The 15,797-nt window shown below is 60.3% G+C and overlaps 1 protein-coding gene across 3 annotated transcripts; it reads left to right on the forward strand.

The window, feature by feature from the left end:
- Positions 1–308: 308 nt before the first annotated feature.
- Dedd2 (death effector domain containing 2) lies at positions 309–14,756 on the forward strand. 3 transcript variants are annotated; one of them, XM_021661145.2, is made up of 6 exons: positions 309–494; positions 992–1,358; positions 2,355–2,459; positions 6,014–6,166; positions 12,039–12,062; positions 13,796–14,756. In XM_021661145.2, the coding sequence occupies exons 2-6, from the start codon at positions 1,031–1,033 to the stop codon at positions 14,185–14,187; spliced, it is 1,002 nt and encodes a 333-aa protein (XP_021516820.1). In that variant the 5' UTR covers positions 309–494; positions 992–1,030; the 3' UTR covers positions 14,188–14,756. The 3 variants fall into 3 exon arrangements, with proteins under 3 accessions (XP_021516820.1, XP_060222397.1, XP_021516819.1); XM_060366414.1 differs by lacking the exon at positions 12,039–12,062 and having other exon boundaries at positions 311–494; XM_021661144.2 differs by lacking the exon at positions 309–494 and having other exon boundaries at positions 501–1,358.
- Positions 14,757–15,797: the final 1,041 nt, after the last annotated feature.

Raw genomic sequence — 15,797 nt, forward strand, 5'->3', positions numbered from 1 at the left:
TGGAGAGCCGTGTTGTGCCCGGCACGTGCCAGCCCTGCCCTCGCGTCACCCCCGAGGGAGGAGGCGCGGCCGTCACGCCTCGGGCCGCTTGAGGCGACGCGGACAGGCTCGCCCCGTCGGGTGCGGGCTGGGGGAGCCTCTGGGCGGCCCCGAGGGCCCAGCGGCGACGGCGGAAGGCCGCGCCAACCGTGGGCGTGAGCGGTCGCGGGGGGCGAGTGTAGGATGCGCGCGTGGGGTGATCCGGGAACGGCCGGGGCCTCGGTGAACTGGGGCCGGGGCGCGGCGGGGCGGGGCGGGGCGGGCGGCCCGGGAGGGGTGGGGCTCGGACGCGCCGTGCTGCGCCTGCGCCGTAGGGGCGTGGCGCTCGCACCTGCGCGAGTTGGGCGGAGGGGGAGGAGCGAGGTGACGCAGGCGTAATAATAGAGAAGGTGCCAGAAAGATCCAAAACAAGTGGCTGCGGCCGTCGCCCCGGAGTCGCCGGACGCTGGCATCTGGTGAGGCTCCGGGGAGGCCGAAGGGCGGCTGGTGGAGGGGCGCCGGCGCCGCCCGGGTGCTGGGCGAGGGCAGGGCCCACCACCTGACCGGGGCGAGGGCCCGAAGGTGCCACCTGTGTGGCGCTCAGGGCCGGCGCGGCCGGGCCCGCTGAGCCGGGCACCGAGGGCGACTCGGGGGAGGCGTTGGGGCTCCCAGGGTCACCGGGCCTTGGACAGGGTGCCCTGCGGTGGGCCGTGAAGCTCTGGAGCCGAGCTCCTGGGTCGCTCGGTGCCAGGTTCGGACCGTACCACCCGTGGAGGGCCATCTGCCTGGGCTAGGCCCTCCCGGCTGGTCGTGGCTCGGAGGGGTCCAGCGTGGAGCCGCGGGCGCTACCACTCCTGCCGGTGGGAGGGAGAGGCTGAGGCCGTTGAGGGTGTGGGGGTGACCCTGCCCGGAGACACCCCCGGGGGCCACCGCGTCCCTGACCGCCACCTCCTCCCCGCCGTGTGGGTTCTAGGCCCTGGTTCTGAGCTTGTTCCGCACCCCTCCCCTGGGAATGGCGTTGTCCGGGCCGACCCCGGCCCCGAGCTGGGAGGAGGAGGAGTGTTTGGATTACTACGGCATGCTGTCGCTTCACCGTATGTTCGAGGTGGTGGGCGGGCAGCTGACCGAGTGTGAACTGGAGCTCCTGGCCTTCCTGCTGGATGAGGCACCCGGCGCCCCCGGCGGCCTGGCCCGAGCCCGCAGCGGCCTGGAGCTGCTTCTGGAGCTGGAACGCCGTGGGCAGTGCGACGAGAGCGACCTGCGGCTGCTGAGCCAACTCCTGCGCGTGCTAGCCCGCCACGACCTGCTGCCACACCTGGCGTGTAATCGGCGCCGGCCAGGTAAGCGCTGGCGGGGAGGTGAGGACTTCCGGGGCCCGTCCCCCCTTCCACAGTGGAAACCCCAAAGGGAGCGGCCATGGCCTGGGTAGGACTGAACTTGTGCTATTTGGCCTTGTGGACAATGGTCGTGGCCATTGTTCATGGAACTTTTTGAGCCAGGCAGAGGTGAACTTGTCATGTGTGAACCTTATAGCCCCCCATCGCACGGGGAAAACAACAGGTTCGGAGCCCCTAAGCACCGTGGCTGCGTGTGAAAACTGAGAAACGACAGCCAAAATGCCAGTTCGTGAAGCCTGCGTTAGAGGAGGACTCAGTAACAAATAAGGAGCTTAGATTTAGACTGAGCGAGAAGGGGAGAGAGCCACAAATGGGGGTGGTGACCCTAAATTGGGCAGCGATGGAGGGAGAGTTTTCTAAGAAATGGCACTTCGAGTAGCAGCGGGGGAAGGGCATGGAAATGTGTCAGATGCCTAAGCCTAACACATGTAGCAAATACGGGCAGGATTCAAACCTGCCTGCCCTGTTTCCAGGGTTGAGGCCCTCCCTTGGTTCTTGGGCAAAAGGGGAGGGGCTGGGAGGGTCAGGATGCCAGGAGGCCTGTGGAGTCTTCCTTGGGAGATAGTGCGCCGGGGTTGGGGAGGGTCTTCTGAGCTTTCCTGTCCCGTAAGAGGCCTGTGGGATTCGTGTAAGCAGAAGGGCACCTCCAGGGATCGGCTGTCTGACTGTGGAAAATATGTCTGCATGTCAGGCCCGGGAAGAGAAGAAGAGAGGCCTACGAAGGCCGTGGCCCCCCAGAGTCAGCTGGTAGCAGAAGGGGGCAAGGGCCATTGCAGGGACCTGGGCGGGCTCTGCGAGTCGGAGCTGTTGACCTGGGTTGGGCAGCCCCGGGAGCACTCTGCCTTGGGAGGCGTGGGTATTTGGGTGTGTCCCCTGAGGGGCCGGGAGCCTGGGCCGGGAGGAAAGGTGCCATGAAAGCTGCCCCTTCTCTCTCCGCAGTGTCCCCTGAGCGCTACAGCTGCGGCAGTTCCAGCCCGTCCTCCAGCAGGGCGGACGACGGTTGCGAGCGTCGGCGACAGTCCCGGCAGAGGCGATGGGACGCAGGTGAGGCCACTGCGGGGACACTGATGGTGTCTCCCCCCCTCCCGCAGCGTGACTAACCTGCACCCGGCCCTTGAAGGGAGCGGCCCACGGGCTTAGGCTGTGTTTGTTACTGCTGAAGGAAGAAGCCTGTCCTGAAGCAACAGGCTTGCGTCACAGGGACTCGTGTTTAACTCTGACATCACGTCATGGCATGTGACCTGGCAGTCACATGGCTGGACACGGTCTGGGGTTTATTTGTTTATCTATCTATCGGTGATTGCCTTTACCTGGTTAGATTTCTGTGCTGTAGTCAGTGTGCACATACACAGCTGTGCTTCACATATCTAGAGAACTTAAATATACAGAGAACATCTTCACTCGGATTCAGGGCTGACTAACATTCTGCCGTGTGTGTGTGCGCGCGCGTGTCCACAGCCGCGTGAATTCACGTGCGCAGGGGCTGGCGCAAGCGTCTTCCTTATTCACTGCAGTTACTGAGACAGTACTGGGTCTCTGCTGAACCTGGAATGTAAGAAGGTCAGTGTGGCTAGCCTGCGTGCCCCGGGTACCCCAGGACCTGCCTCCAGAGCACTGGATCCCGGGGGGCTCGCTCCCTCCTCACAGGCCTAACCCCCCCAACCCCCCCATGCCGCCTCACGGGCCTTGCTGCTGGGCAGTGACTCTCCTGCTGTGGTTGGTAGTGTACAGCGGTGCTTTTCAGGGCGCTCTGCGCTCGGATGCTCCTCAGGGGGACTTAGTTACCTCTCGTGAGTCCTGCCTGGACCAGTTACCAGTTTGTAAGTGGTGACTTGTTTGTTTATTGCTTGTGTTTGGCAGCTTTTTTATGAACAGACACTTGAGACAGGCTTTCAGTCGCCCAGGTCCTCCTCGGCCTGCCGAGCAGCCAGCTTACTGGCTTGTGCTGTGAGGCCGGAGCACAGAGAAGTTTTTAAACTGTTGTTTTAATTACCGCTTTTCCGTTCCTGAGGTAGGAGGCATCGAACCTAGGGCTCTGTACTGCGAGGCGGCTCCTCACCAAGCCACGCCCAGGCCCTCCCTGGGCCGCTTAGGCCTCTGCAGTTGGGCTGCTCTCCAGGCTTTTTTCTCTTTCCAGTTAACTACAGAGGCTCACTCTAGACCAGGCTGGCCGGAGGCTCACCTGAGATCCAGCTGCCTCTGCCTCCAGAGCGCTGAGACCGAGGCTGTGCGCCGCCAAGCCCCGCCCCCTTCCTGCACGGGTAGATAGCTCTTCCTGCCGTGCTCCCCCCACCCTCCTTCATCCTCCGGTACCGTGTAGCTGCCCACCTCCACTCCCTTCTGTCAGTCCTTCAAGCCCCGATTGCTGGGCTCTTCCTTGGGGTGTGTCTGCATCGCTGTAAGTGCTTGGCTTTAAGATGCTGAGGCGTCCTGGCTCACCTGCACCTTCCCCCCAAAGCCGTCTGCTTGCCAAGGGGCCTGGTGGAGGCCGCTGTCTGTTTGGGGATGTGTCTATCTAGCGGTATGGGAAAGCGGGCGTCTGCTTCTCAGGGAAAGTTCTTCCGAGCTGGCTTCGGTGGCTCGGGCCTCCGGTCCCGTGGGCCCTTGGAGGCTGAGGGTTTTTAATGCGCTTTTAACTGTGCGTGTGTGTTCGGATCTGCACCCCTGAGTGCCCGTCCAGCAGGGGCTCCGGGAAGGCGTCCAGTCCCCGGGAGCTGGGGCTGCTCAGGGTGTGAGCCTTCTCGGGTGGCCGTGCTGGGAACTGAACTTGGGCCTTGCACGGTAGTGTGGCCACTCACTGCTGAGCCTTGGCCCGGGCCCCTGACTGCTTCCCTCTAGAGTGGAAATCTTGGCCGCTGACGCTGGCACGGGTGTGCTTCCCTTGTCCCGACGGTAAAGAGGTAGCTGCTTGTTTCGTGTGGAGAGGTTTGGGACGGGTAAGGTGTGCTCTGCTTCCCCCCGCCTGTTGACGGCCCCTCGTTTATCTTCTTAGCACCGCGTTTCTTCCCAGCTCTGCTTTCCCTTGAAAGATGTCAGTGCTGGTGTGTGTGAGTGAGAGAGCGAGCGCGCATTGTATGTGTGGGGAGTTGATGGCACATGTTTGAAGTCAGAGGACAAGTGCGCAGTGGAGTCCCTGTCCACCGTTGTGTGGACGTAGGCTTGCCACCGAGTCTCTCCAGCTCCTCTTGGTGTTCCGGTGCTTCTCTGGCAGCGTTTTGTCACATAGTCCCTGCTGGCCTGCATTCCTTGACCTTCCTGACTCACCGTCCCTCTCCACTGTCAGCATCCAGTGCCTGAAGCACGAGTAGTCATTCTTCCGTGTGAGTATGCACGTGTGTGTTGAGACAAGATCTTACTAGGTCGCTGTGGCTGGCCTTGAACTTACAGACATCCACCTGCCTCTGCCTGGGGTGCAGGATTGAGGACATGCACAGGCCTCTGGTGTGTGTTTGTCGTTCTTTGGTCAGATCCCGCCGAGTTTGCCGTCACAGTGTTGTAGGGCAGGCCTGGGACTGCCGCCCTTCACTGGAGCTGTCACGTGCTGACCCCAGCCATGAAATTATCATTGTTGCTACTTCATAACAGCGACTTTGCTGCTGCTGTGAATTGTGATTTGAATATCTGTGTCTCCGGAGGCCTTAGGCACCCTGGGCACGGTGGAGAGCTGCTGTCCTGAAGCGCCTGCCTAACCCTGTCATCAGAAGCCGGTGTGCACCTCGGTTCATTTGTTTCCGGGTGAATCTTATCTTTTGCGTCTTCTCATCTTGTGTGGTTAAATTCTAAGCGGTTACGTGACTTGGGACGACGCTGACAGCATCTGGGGACCCTGGGTAGGCGCGTTGGTTGGTTGTGATGTGCCCCGCCCGGGCCTCCCTCGGAAGTGAGCAGCGCGCGCAGTGCTCCTCGGTCCTGTCCTAGGACCGTCGCGTTTATTGTCTCACGGGCCTTCTCTATCGAAGGCAGAGTATGGAGCAGACTGGCCGGGAACCCCTTGACCCTCCTCAGCCTCCTGAGTACCTTGTTTTCCTGGGTTCAACAATTCATCACAGAAATTATTTCTCCTGTTAAACTGTTGCATTCTTGTGTTTTTCTTTTTAAGCTTATTTTTTTTAAAAGACGTAACATTGACTTGTGTGTGCGTTGTTTCAAGTCCCAGGCGGCAAGGCAGGTCCTCAGTCCCGGAATAGACGCCTTTACCCACGGAGCCAGGCCTGAGCATGTGTGTGCGCATGCGTGAGAGAAGAGGAGAGAGTGACCCACATTAGATGGCCTCAGCGCCTCCGTTTGGACAGTGGGGTGGGGATAAGGTCAACACAGGATCTCTTAGAGCCAGCCTGACCTCAGACTCAGAGTCTTCCTGCCTGTACCCCAGGAGCTGAGCTTACAGGTGTGTGCCCCCTTCCGAGAGAAAGGGGTGCCGGATTCGAGGGGCCGCCTCATGGTGGCACACGCACCTCCAGCCTGGCAGAGGATGGCAGGGGGCCTCTCTCCTAGGCAGAACCTCCTCCAGGAGGCTCCGCAGAGGCTCCCTGCTTCTCCGAGCACTCGCCTGGCATTCTTCCTTCCTGGTCCTGAGCTGGCTCTTCTCTGTCTTCCAGGCTCCCCTCCAAGCAAGAGGCAGCGTCGGAGTCGCGGCCGCCCCAGCAGTGGTGCCCGGCGGCGCAGGAGAGCGGGCCCAGCGGCCTTGCGGCAGCCCCAGCAGCAGCAACAGGAGCCGGGCAGGCCCCCATCAGAAGGCAAAGTGACCTGTGGTAGGTCCCCGGGGCCCTGCGAGTGCTTGTGAAGTGCCCGTGGTGGGTGGGGGGCACAGCGTGTCAGGGAGGACTGCGCCGCCCGGCTCCTGAGTGGTGGCTGGAGACTAGCTGTGCTTATCGCTAGCTGTGGCCGCACGCTGGGCAGAGCAATCCCAGCCGGGCCTAGGTCCCAGCCACGCAGCTCCATACCTGACCTTCCGAGTCTCGCCTCACACCTGCTTCATCTTTGTCCAGCTGGCCACTCCCGCCGCTCTCCCCGGCCCCACCTGGGCACCCCTACCCCACCACAAGTCCTGCCTACTGGCCTTCAGCTCTTTGTTTGACCAATCAGACGGTGATGGAGAACAGTGTTTACAAAACATTGGGACAGGCGAGGCCTCCTAAAAATGTCCGTGCTGAAGTCTGGCTTGTCGTCAGACCCGAGAGGCACAGCAGTCAGCGTTTGAGTATACGAGAATAGTCTCTGCACGCTGTACAGAAACATCACTCCAGGGCCCTGCATTGTCCGGGAGACATGGTGGGTGGGTGTGTGCTCATCTCTCTCTCGCTTGCTCTCTCCCGCTCTCGCTCTCGCTTTCTCTCTCTCACACACACACACAGGAGGGGTCACTGCAGTCCAGCTGATATAATGCAGCATAGTGTGTGCTGGGGGAGAAGCAAGGACTCCAAGTCAGGCTGCTCGCTTATATCTTAGCCTTGGCTTTTGTTTTGTTTTGCTTTTTCCACGACAGAGTCTCAAATGCAGCCCTGGCTGTCCTGGAACTCACTCTGTAGACCAGGCTGGCCTCAGACTAGAGATCTGCCTGGCTTTAGCATTGGCATTTAAAGAAGCTGCCTGACCTTGGGCAGATGGTGAGAGAGAGAGAGAGAGAGAGAGAGAGAGAGAGAGAGAGAGAGAGAGAGAGCTGTTCCCACAGCTGTACTGTAAGGTGCTTTCCTGGCTCGGGGCTCTGGTGGTGAGGCTTGCTGTCGGCTTGAGGCAGGAAGGCCCTGTCTCTGTAGGACTGACCTCGCAGTTGGGTGACAGTCCATTGGAGCCGAGATTGCCGAGGCAGTGGTGGATGCCATCAAGGGCTGGCACGGAAGCCAGCTGGGCCCTGGCAGGAGGCAGCGCAGCTGCACCACAGTTTGGGTTTTTGTTCATATTTCTACTTTTTTTTTCTTTTCTTTGTGTTGAGGTGGGCTTTTATTATTTGTTATGTAGGCTTGTCTGGGTCTCGATATATATAGTCCCAAAGCTGGCCTTGACCTTGGAACCCTCCTGCTTCGGCCTCCGTAGTGCCAGGATCTAGTAGACATGTCACAGCCGTCCTAGGCTCTGGTGCTCTGTCTCTGAGATATTCCCCTGTGTTCTGGGTCGGGGAGGGCTGGTGGTTCTCCCTTCCTTGCGCTGCAGAGACCTAAGGACACACAAGGACTCTCATCCAGTCTCAGACTCCAGAGTGTCTAATCTGTGGGACCATGGGTAAGGGACACGGCGGCCAGGCCAGGGTGACCCGCAGGCACGGGAGCCCTGTGGTCTTTGTAGAGGTGCCGCTCTCAGGGTGGGCTTGAGTCGCTGGGAAGGTGGTTCCCGCATGACCTCTGCGCACAGCGGCGAGGGGTTATGTGCTGGAAGTAGAGGTTTGCAGACAGGCGGCCGTACAGCAGGTGGGACCTTGGAGGTCAAGGCCTTATTCTGGGCTTGCAGGGGCCCAGAGCAGTCCATTTCTTTTACATAACTTTTCTTGTTTTTGTTGTTGTTGTTGTTTTGTTTTGTTTTGAGACAGGGTTTCTCTGGGTAGCCTTGGACTCGCTTTGTAGAACAGACTGGCCCCTTAAGTCACAGAGCTCCGCCTGCCTCTGCCTCCTGAGTGCTGGGGTCACAGGGGTGCGCAGCACCTGGCTTCAATCATTTTTCTTGTTGCACATCTCTTCATCAGGCACGCGCTGGTCTAGGCAGTGAGGACAGATTAGACCAGGTAGTCCCTGGCCTCCAGGGGTCTAGCAGAGTGTGCTAAGTGAATAACTCACCAACACCAAGGTGGTCTCAGCCGGCACATAGCGCCGTGAGCTGCAGGGACTCCCTGATGGAGGGACTGAGGCCAGTGCCGCCAGCAGGGAGCTGCAGGCTTCTCGAGACACGGCACAGTTGAGGAGGCTGTCCTGGAAGCTGGATTAGGCTAGGGGAGGGAGGGGAAGCTGGAGGGTGGGGCTCCTGAGAAAGGAGGCCCTGGCGGGGCGCCTCCTCCTGCCGCAAGTATTGCATGCACCTGCCCCCCCCCATTGCCTGTGTGACCCCCTGGGCCTCAGAGGTGAGGTGGCAGATGCCTGTGCTGGGTGCCCCCAGGAGCACAGGGCGCTGGCGTGGGGTGCAGGTGGCTGCCCAGGGCAGGCAGTCACTGCCCTGAGGGCCTGGGCAGACCAGTGCCAGGCTTCACGGATCTTCCCTGAGGCCAGGAGCTTGTTAGTCAGGGCGTGCCCGGCACTTGAAGGACCAAGAACTGCCGGTCCGCCTGCTGAGTCACCACAGAGGGTGGGGCTGCCCAGCGGCTCCCTACCTGGGCCCCCGTTTCCCTTCTGAAGAATGGGGGTGACTTGTTTAACAAGGCCCCGACCCTTCCAGGCCTGACTGGGGGAGGGTGCGCCATTCCTGCCCTACACGCTGGACACCTCAACCCCAGCCGTTGCCCCACTGGGAGTAAACAACTAAGTGCTGGAGGGTCCGGGCATAGTAGGACCCTAGGTGGACACAGCCCGAGTCCATACCTTTCGCGGCCCCCAGTGGACACTGCTGGCCCTGTTACTTGCCTGTGCTCTGATTCTCAAGACAGCTGTTGAAGTAGGGCCTGTGTCCAGCTACCGTTGGGCAAATGTGCCTGCCTGAAAGGCAGGGGAGCGGAAGTCAGAGCCACAGCGGTGCGGAAGCAGGCCTGTTCCTGTGTGTGCACCGTGCCTGCCGGGGCCTCTCCTGCCGGGGCCTCTGCTCTCCGTGAGCTGTTTTTCTGGTGGGAGGAGAAGCCATGTCAGAGGTGTCAGATGGGCAGGAGCGAAAGCCTGTGTGCATGCGCCTGTGGTGGTCACAGGTGGCCCGAAGCCGGGAGGGTTTGATGGAGAGCGGGGAGAGGCAAGGCGACGGGCAGACGAGAGAAGGTCTCTCCGTGGAGCTCTGGCTAGCCGGGAACTTGTGTAGGTCCGAATGGTCTTAAACCTCCGCCAACACCGCTGCCTCTGCCCGAGAGTTGTAGAGATGGTCGTCAGGCCTGGCTCTACTGCAGTTTGGGGGCTGGGGTTGGGCTTGACTTTTTGAGATAGTGTCTCATGTGGCCCAGACAGGACTGGAATTTGGGGTACGGCCACAGTTGGCACTCCTGACCATCCTGCCTCCGTCTCCCAGGGCGCCGCGTCGTGCCCAGCTTTAAACTTTTTAGTGAAGAGTGTGCGGCGGCAGGTGGGTTGACCCCGGAATTGCCAGGCCCTTCACCCCGGAATTGCCAGGCCCTTCACCCGTTGGCCACTGTAGCTCGCTGGGGTCACCCCAGTTGTCTTGTCTTATTACTTATTTCATGGGCAGATCCAGTGTCCCTTTTTTGTTTTTAAGTTTTAGATTTTTAGAACTATTGGGTTACTTTCTTGGGTTCTTACATCTACAACCTTTCCAGCCCTTATTCCACCCGATTCCTTCCAACCCCCAACACTGGGTAGGAGCGGTGGTTAGAGGGAAAGGGGCGGAGAGCTCTTTAGACTCCTTCCTGCTGATTAGGGGCAAGTTCAGTCTTTGCTGTCAGAATATCCAGCAAACCAGCAATAACAAAGGCAGTAGTGGGGAGCAGCCGGGCCTCGCCCATCTGTGCCATCTCCAGAATCCCCAGAATTAAACACACACCCTTCCTAGGGCACAAGACAGTCATAGTTAATGGCTGTGGGCAATCGGAAGCAATCCCACATCTGGACTAAACAAAAATACGTTCACATAACATAACTGGGCTTTGAAAGAAACCAAAATTCTCATTACAGGCTAGCACACTATAGCTCAGGCTGGCTCAGAACACCATATGCAGCCCAGGCTGGACTTGAACTTGTGACAGTCAATCCTCCTGCCTCAGCCTCTCCGTGTTCAGATTCCGGGCTTCCGTCGACACTGTCTGCTGAGGTTTGGAGTTTTCACACTCATTCCCCGGTCATAGTGTTTTCTTCCATCAGGAGGCCGTGGTTGATTCCTTGCTGTTCTAGTTGAGTGGGAGGTGAAGGAATTGGCCTTTAGTAAGGCCGCTCAGGAGCGGCGGGCCACACTGCCGCAGAGCCAGGCAGTGGGAGCCGAAGCCCACCGTTGACCCAGGAGGGCCGACGCTAGCCCTCACCGTGGCATGCACTTCCAGAGGCCGCAACCCCGGAATGCCAAGGGAGGTTCATTCCCCGGTGCCACCTGAGAAGCCCCTCCCACTTCCGCATCCTTTTCTGCCCCAGCGTGAGACGGCAGTGCCCGCTCCCGTCCATGTGTGCTCCCTTAGGAAGGCGGGCCCCTGGGGTGGCTGCCACTTTCCTCCTGAGTGTCTCTGAGCTTTGTCCCTGGTCCTGCCCCCTAACCACTCATGCCCAGCAGCTGTGTCATCTCTGAGTTCTGACCTGTCAGACCTGTGCTCACCATGGCCTCCAGAGGGCAGTGTGCCGGGAAACAGAGTTTCGGAGGGAGGGCTGTGTTCACCTCCAGATGGCCACAAACAGGACCCAGACCTCCCCATGCTGGTGACCTTCCGCCACCCTTTCGCTGCACTGGCCCCAGGCCATGGGCTGCCCCAGGCTCCCTGGACATTGGGGAATGCTGCTTCCTTCCGGAAACGCCACGCCCCGTTTCTCTGGTTTCCAGGCTGACCTGGTGTGTCTTCCTCCAGCTTCACGTCAGGTGTCATTTCTTGGACAGGAACTCTGGATGACAAGTCCGTCCTGCCTTAAAATGCCTGTAATTACGTGTTTATACGCTTGTGTGAGGCAGCGGCCCCAGCTTGGGTAGCTAAGAGCTCAGGCTCTGGACTGAACTGACCACTGCAGAATTCTGCAATGGTCTAGGTGACTCCGCCTCTGTGCCTCAGTTTCCTCATGTGCAGAAAGGCTCACCCTCGTAAAGTCATGGAATGGTCAAGGGCTCACGGGACAAGGCCATGCAGCTCGGGCAGCCGGTAGAGTCCACTCATGTGTCAGTGTTGGTGCTGGCTCGCAGTGGTGGAGAGGCTGTGGCGAGCGGGTGATTCAGGGCCAGAACTGTGCCAGCTGGAACTCACGGTTCAAACCCGTCCTTCCCTTTCCTGGGCGGCAATCTGTTTCCAGGTCAGAGGTGGGCTGTGGGCTGCCGAAGGTTTCCTCATTTGTAGATGTGCTAGGGAAAGTGCTCCGAGGGTTAGAGGCAGTGAGACAGGAGAGCCCCGGAGGGTGGGCCTGTGGAGGGAGGAGAGAGCTTACTGTGGGCGCCTGTCCCCTGCCTTCCTGCGGGGAAGGCGGAGCACCGAAGGATGGATGATCCCATGGGGGTGTGGAGGAGGAGCAGGGAAGGGCCTGCCTGGCTGGGCTGGAAGTGGGCACGTGTGCTTTGCTGGGTGAGTGGGTGTCTTCTGGGCAGAGGAGGCGGGTAGATGGTCTTGTGAGAGCATGAGGAGTGCTTTGTGGTGGCCAGAATGCAGAGCTTGGGCAGATGCTGCAGAACTTGGGAAGGTGATGGAGGAGGTTGGCTTAGGGGTCGGTGAGAGGGAGCGCCTGGGTCGGAGTCACGTGGGTAGGCAGTGGGTTGGGAAGTCACAGTTCCGTGTGCTGTAAGAGTCAGGCACCGCACAGCTGCTTCGTTTGATTCTCGTGACCACCGTGCAGCAGGGACCTCTTGTTTGCTTGTGTTTTTCAGATGGGAAAACAGGCTCAGAGAGAGGTGAGGTCACATGCCCAAGGCCCCACAGCTAGAGCGTGGCAGAGCTGGGACTCACTTTCAGGTCTGTGGGACTCCTGCCTCTGCCTCTGCCTCTGCCCAGCCCTGCATGGCCCTGGGCAGGTTCTGTTTCTTCTGCTCCCCTGGTCCCCACCCTCAGATGGAAAGGTGTGGTCAGAGGTTTAGAGGAGTCAGGGAAAATGGGGACCCAGAGGGTTTATCTGGCCTTTAGGGTGGAGGGAGCTGGGGAGCTGAGGCCAACTCTCTGGGCCTCCAGTGGAGAGGGTGGGGTTCCCTAGAGGCAGAAAGAGGAAGGGTTTGGGGTAGGAGGAGGAAGTGGGTGTGGCAGGAAGTCATCAGGCTGCCTTCTCTTTGCTCTCTCTTGAACAGCTGTGAAAGGTGGCAGGAGCCCACATCTTCCCTGGGCTTTGACTTCCTGTTGGGTTGAGGGTGGCCCCCACCTTCAGGGTTGGAGCGTGCCCAGTGTCTGTCACTTGGGGTGTCACAGCTGCTGGTTACTGTGTCTTCAGGAACCCCCACTGGGCTGCATTCTCCCTGGCTTGTGCTCCCTGCCCAGTCTTCCGGCAGGGAGCGTGCCCTGACCTAAGGGGGACCTTTGTTTGCAGAGGCTCTGATTGCCCAGGGGTACAACAGTGGCCCAACAGCTCCTGGAGACAATGATTCCTCTCCATGGAGAAGCCGCTTTCTGGGCGCAGGAGGCTGCCAGGCTGTGACTGGGGCTAGTCGGCCTGGCTCCTGTCCACCTCCACTCAAGTCTGTAGTAATAGGCTGCCTCCCAGGCTCGTTTGTGGGTGCAGTTCTGTGATGGAGTCCTTGGGGTCCAGGACGGTTGGCAACAGTCACATGTTGGCTGCTGCGGTCTCCAGGCATAGCTGGCCCTCACGGCCGTGCTCCTGCTGACAGCCTCACACGGATGTGGGGCCAGGGGAGCGGCCAGCCCAGACTCACGCTTGCAGTGCCTCTGAGGGCCTCGGCCACCTGTGGGCTAAGCGGCGGGCACCCGCCTGCATGTGCTGAGGGGGAGTGCAGGCTGACGGGGCTGCCTGCCCGTCCTGTGCTTCCTCCTGACCAGCGTGAGCTCAGGGGTCTCTGCCTCTCATCGGCCCCGTGTGGGCTTGATTCTCTTCTCTGGGTGACCTAGTGGCCCTTGGCAGCATGGGCTTGCCCTGTCACCTCATGTTCTGTGGGAAGAGCACTGTTCCCTCAGCAGAGCCTGGCCCCTCGGCGTTGCTGAGGCCCCTTGCTCTCTGGGGCTTGCTTCGAGTGTGAGCTGTTTGCTCTGGGATTCTGTCTGTGTGCTCCCTTGGCTTCCGCTTCAGTTCATTCACAAACACGAATTCTGGGCAACAGCTCTGTCCCCCAGGGCTGTGAGCACACAGCAGGCCCATCCAGCACCGGGTGGCCATGCCGGAGTAGCTGGAGACAGTAGTTAAGGGGAAGCTAGGTGCTCTGGGGACCTGGCTCTCATGGCTGGGAAGGGGGCCTTGGAACGAACCGGGAACTGGGAGGGAGTACTCCTCAGTGGGCAGAGCCGGGTGAGCTGGGTGGAGCCTGCCTGCCGACTCAGGGAGCAGGAGTGCTTGAGGTTGGGAGGGCCTCCTGGCCCAAGCCACAGAGAGGAGGAGCTGTCAGGGCCTCCTTGGTGTGGCTGCGGGCGGGAGCAGGACAGAGGGAGGGGAGCTTGGGTGCCTGGCTGAGCCCTCCTTCTCCTGCAGACATCCGGCTCCGAGTCCGGGCGGAGTACTGCGAGCACGGGCCGGCCTTGGAGCAGGGCGTGGCGTCCAGGAGGCCTCAGGCGCTGGCCCGGCAGCTGGATGTGTTTGGACAGGCCACCGCCGTGCTGCGCTCGAGGGACCTGGGCTCTGTGGTGTGCGACATCAAGTTCTCGGAGCTCTCCTACCTGGATGCCTTCTGGGGCGACTACCTGAGCGGCGCCCTGCTGCAGGCCCTGCGGGGCGTCTTCCTGACGGAGGCCCTGCGCGAGGCCGTGGGCCGGGAGGCCGTGCGCCTGCTGGTCAGCGTGGACGAGGCCGACTATGAGGCCGGCCGCCGCCGCCTGCTGCTCACGGAGGAAGGAGGCGCCCGGCGTGGGGCGGCGGCCTCCTGATCCTGGGGCTGCAGGACTGACCCGCCTCGGAGCCCAGACTGGCTTTCAGCAGCTCTGGGGGCTGCGTCAGGACTGCAGGTTCCTTGACAGCCTCTGCTGCGGGGTGTGGCTGTTGAGAGCCACGGCTGGCCGCTTCTCAGCCCCGCTGCAGGGAGGACTCCCCCGCCCTGGGGCCGGGCTTGCAGAGCCTCCGCGCGGCTCTGGCCCGGGCTCATGCTGGCTGGCCCCACACACCTTGGCCTCGGGCTACTCTCTCAGGGTCTGATTTACTGTCCATCGATGAGCTTCGGCCACAGCAGGGTGCTCTGGAGCTGGGGTGCCCTTGGGCCTTGCCACCTCACCCAGTCCTCCACCCTGCCAGGACTCTGCAGTGCACAAGACATCCGGCTCTCCTCACCTCCCCCTGCTCCCTGACCCAGGTGCATCATGTCAGTTCAAAGTCAGATGTGTGCAGAGCTAGGACCAGAGCCAGCCGCTTTCTCGGGAAGAGAAGGTGAGGACTTAGGTTGATGCAAAGATGTTTTACAAACTGCGCCAATAAAACTGCCTGGAAAGGGCATAGGTGGCCATCACGACTCTCAAGTACTTTTTGTTGGTGGGACGTGGGAAAGGGCTGAAGGAGAGCAAGCAGGGTGCTAACTCGTCTGCCACAGGCATCTGTCCTTTGGGCCTGGTCTTCCTTAACTGTCAGAGAAGGGCCTCGGCATCATTGGTTCGTAGCCCTGTTCATGTATTCATACTCATGTGTGCTTTGTACAATTCTGTATGTCTATGGCGGGAATTGTTTTTCATTTTTGTGTGTGACTATTCTGTGCATCACAAGTGTTCCTGGTGTCTGAGGAGACCAGAGAGGGGGTGCCGGTCGCCCTGGTACTGGGTTAGAGCCAGTCGAGTCGCCATGAGGGTGCCGGGTCCTGAAGCCCCTGAATGTGATTCTCCGCCAGCCTTCTTCAGCTGTGTGCATGGGTGTGGTCTATGCGTGCCTGTGGGAGCCTGAGACGTCAGATCCCCGAGGGCTGAAGCTCCCACAAGTTGTGAGTTGGCTGGACCTGAACTCCGGCCTTCGGAAGAAGATCCCAGGACTTGCTGCCCACTCAGCGGGAGGAGCTCACTGGAGCCCTCGGGATGGGAGGCTGGAGAGGAGCGGCAACCGGGATTCCCTGCCGCTGCCTCCTTCCCGGGCCCCGCTCCACCCTGACCTGGCCTCTGCTCCTCACCGGCTGAAGCTAACTCCACTTGCTGCCACCCAAGGCAGAGGCTCAAGAGCTTGAGTTTCTTACACAAAACCAAGTCTTCCATTGCAGACTAGGGAGTAAGGGCTTGAGAATGGGGGCTGGGTAGAAGTTTCGCGTGCTGCCCTTTCCTGGACAAGAAGGGCCCCAGTCCATGCCAGCAGCCCTTTCTGGACACGTAGTGGTGGACAGGGAAGAAATGGCAAACTTAGGGGCTGAGTGCTGTTGAGGAGGGGAGGTTGCTCCAGCTAGCCTGTGTGACCTCAGAAGCTGCTTTTCCTGTCTCCGTGAGAAGCTCTGCTAGGCGCCTGTCAGTTCTGAGACTCGGCGAAGGAAGTGGTGTCTTGGAGAGGGAAGAGTAAAATGACAATTTCTAGG

The sequence above is a fragment of the Meriones unguiculatus genome, chromosome 14, assembly GCF_030254825.1.
Source record: "Meriones unguiculatus strain TT.TT164.6M chromosome 14, Bangor_MerUng_6.1, whole genome shotgun sequence".
In the NCBI taxonomy this organism is placed as follows: domain Eukaryota; kingdom Metazoa; phylum Chordata; class Mammalia; order Rodentia; family Muridae; genus Meriones; species Meriones unguiculatus.

Excerpts from the sequence above, each read along its gene's own strand:
- Dedd2 (XM_021661145.2), top strand. The coding sequence starts at position 1,031 with ATGGCGTTGTCCGGGCCGACCCCGGCCCCGAGCTGGGAGGAGGAGGAG. Across the intron at positions 2,460-6,013 it reads GCAGAGGCGATGGGACGCAG|GCTCCCCTCCAAGCAAGAGG; the intron begins GTGAGGCCACTG and ends TCTGTCTTCCAG. Across the intron at positions 12,063-13,795 it reads GAAAACAGGCTCAGAGAGAG|ACATCCGGCTCCGAGTCCGG; the intron begins GTGAGGTCACAT and ends CTTCTCCTGCAG.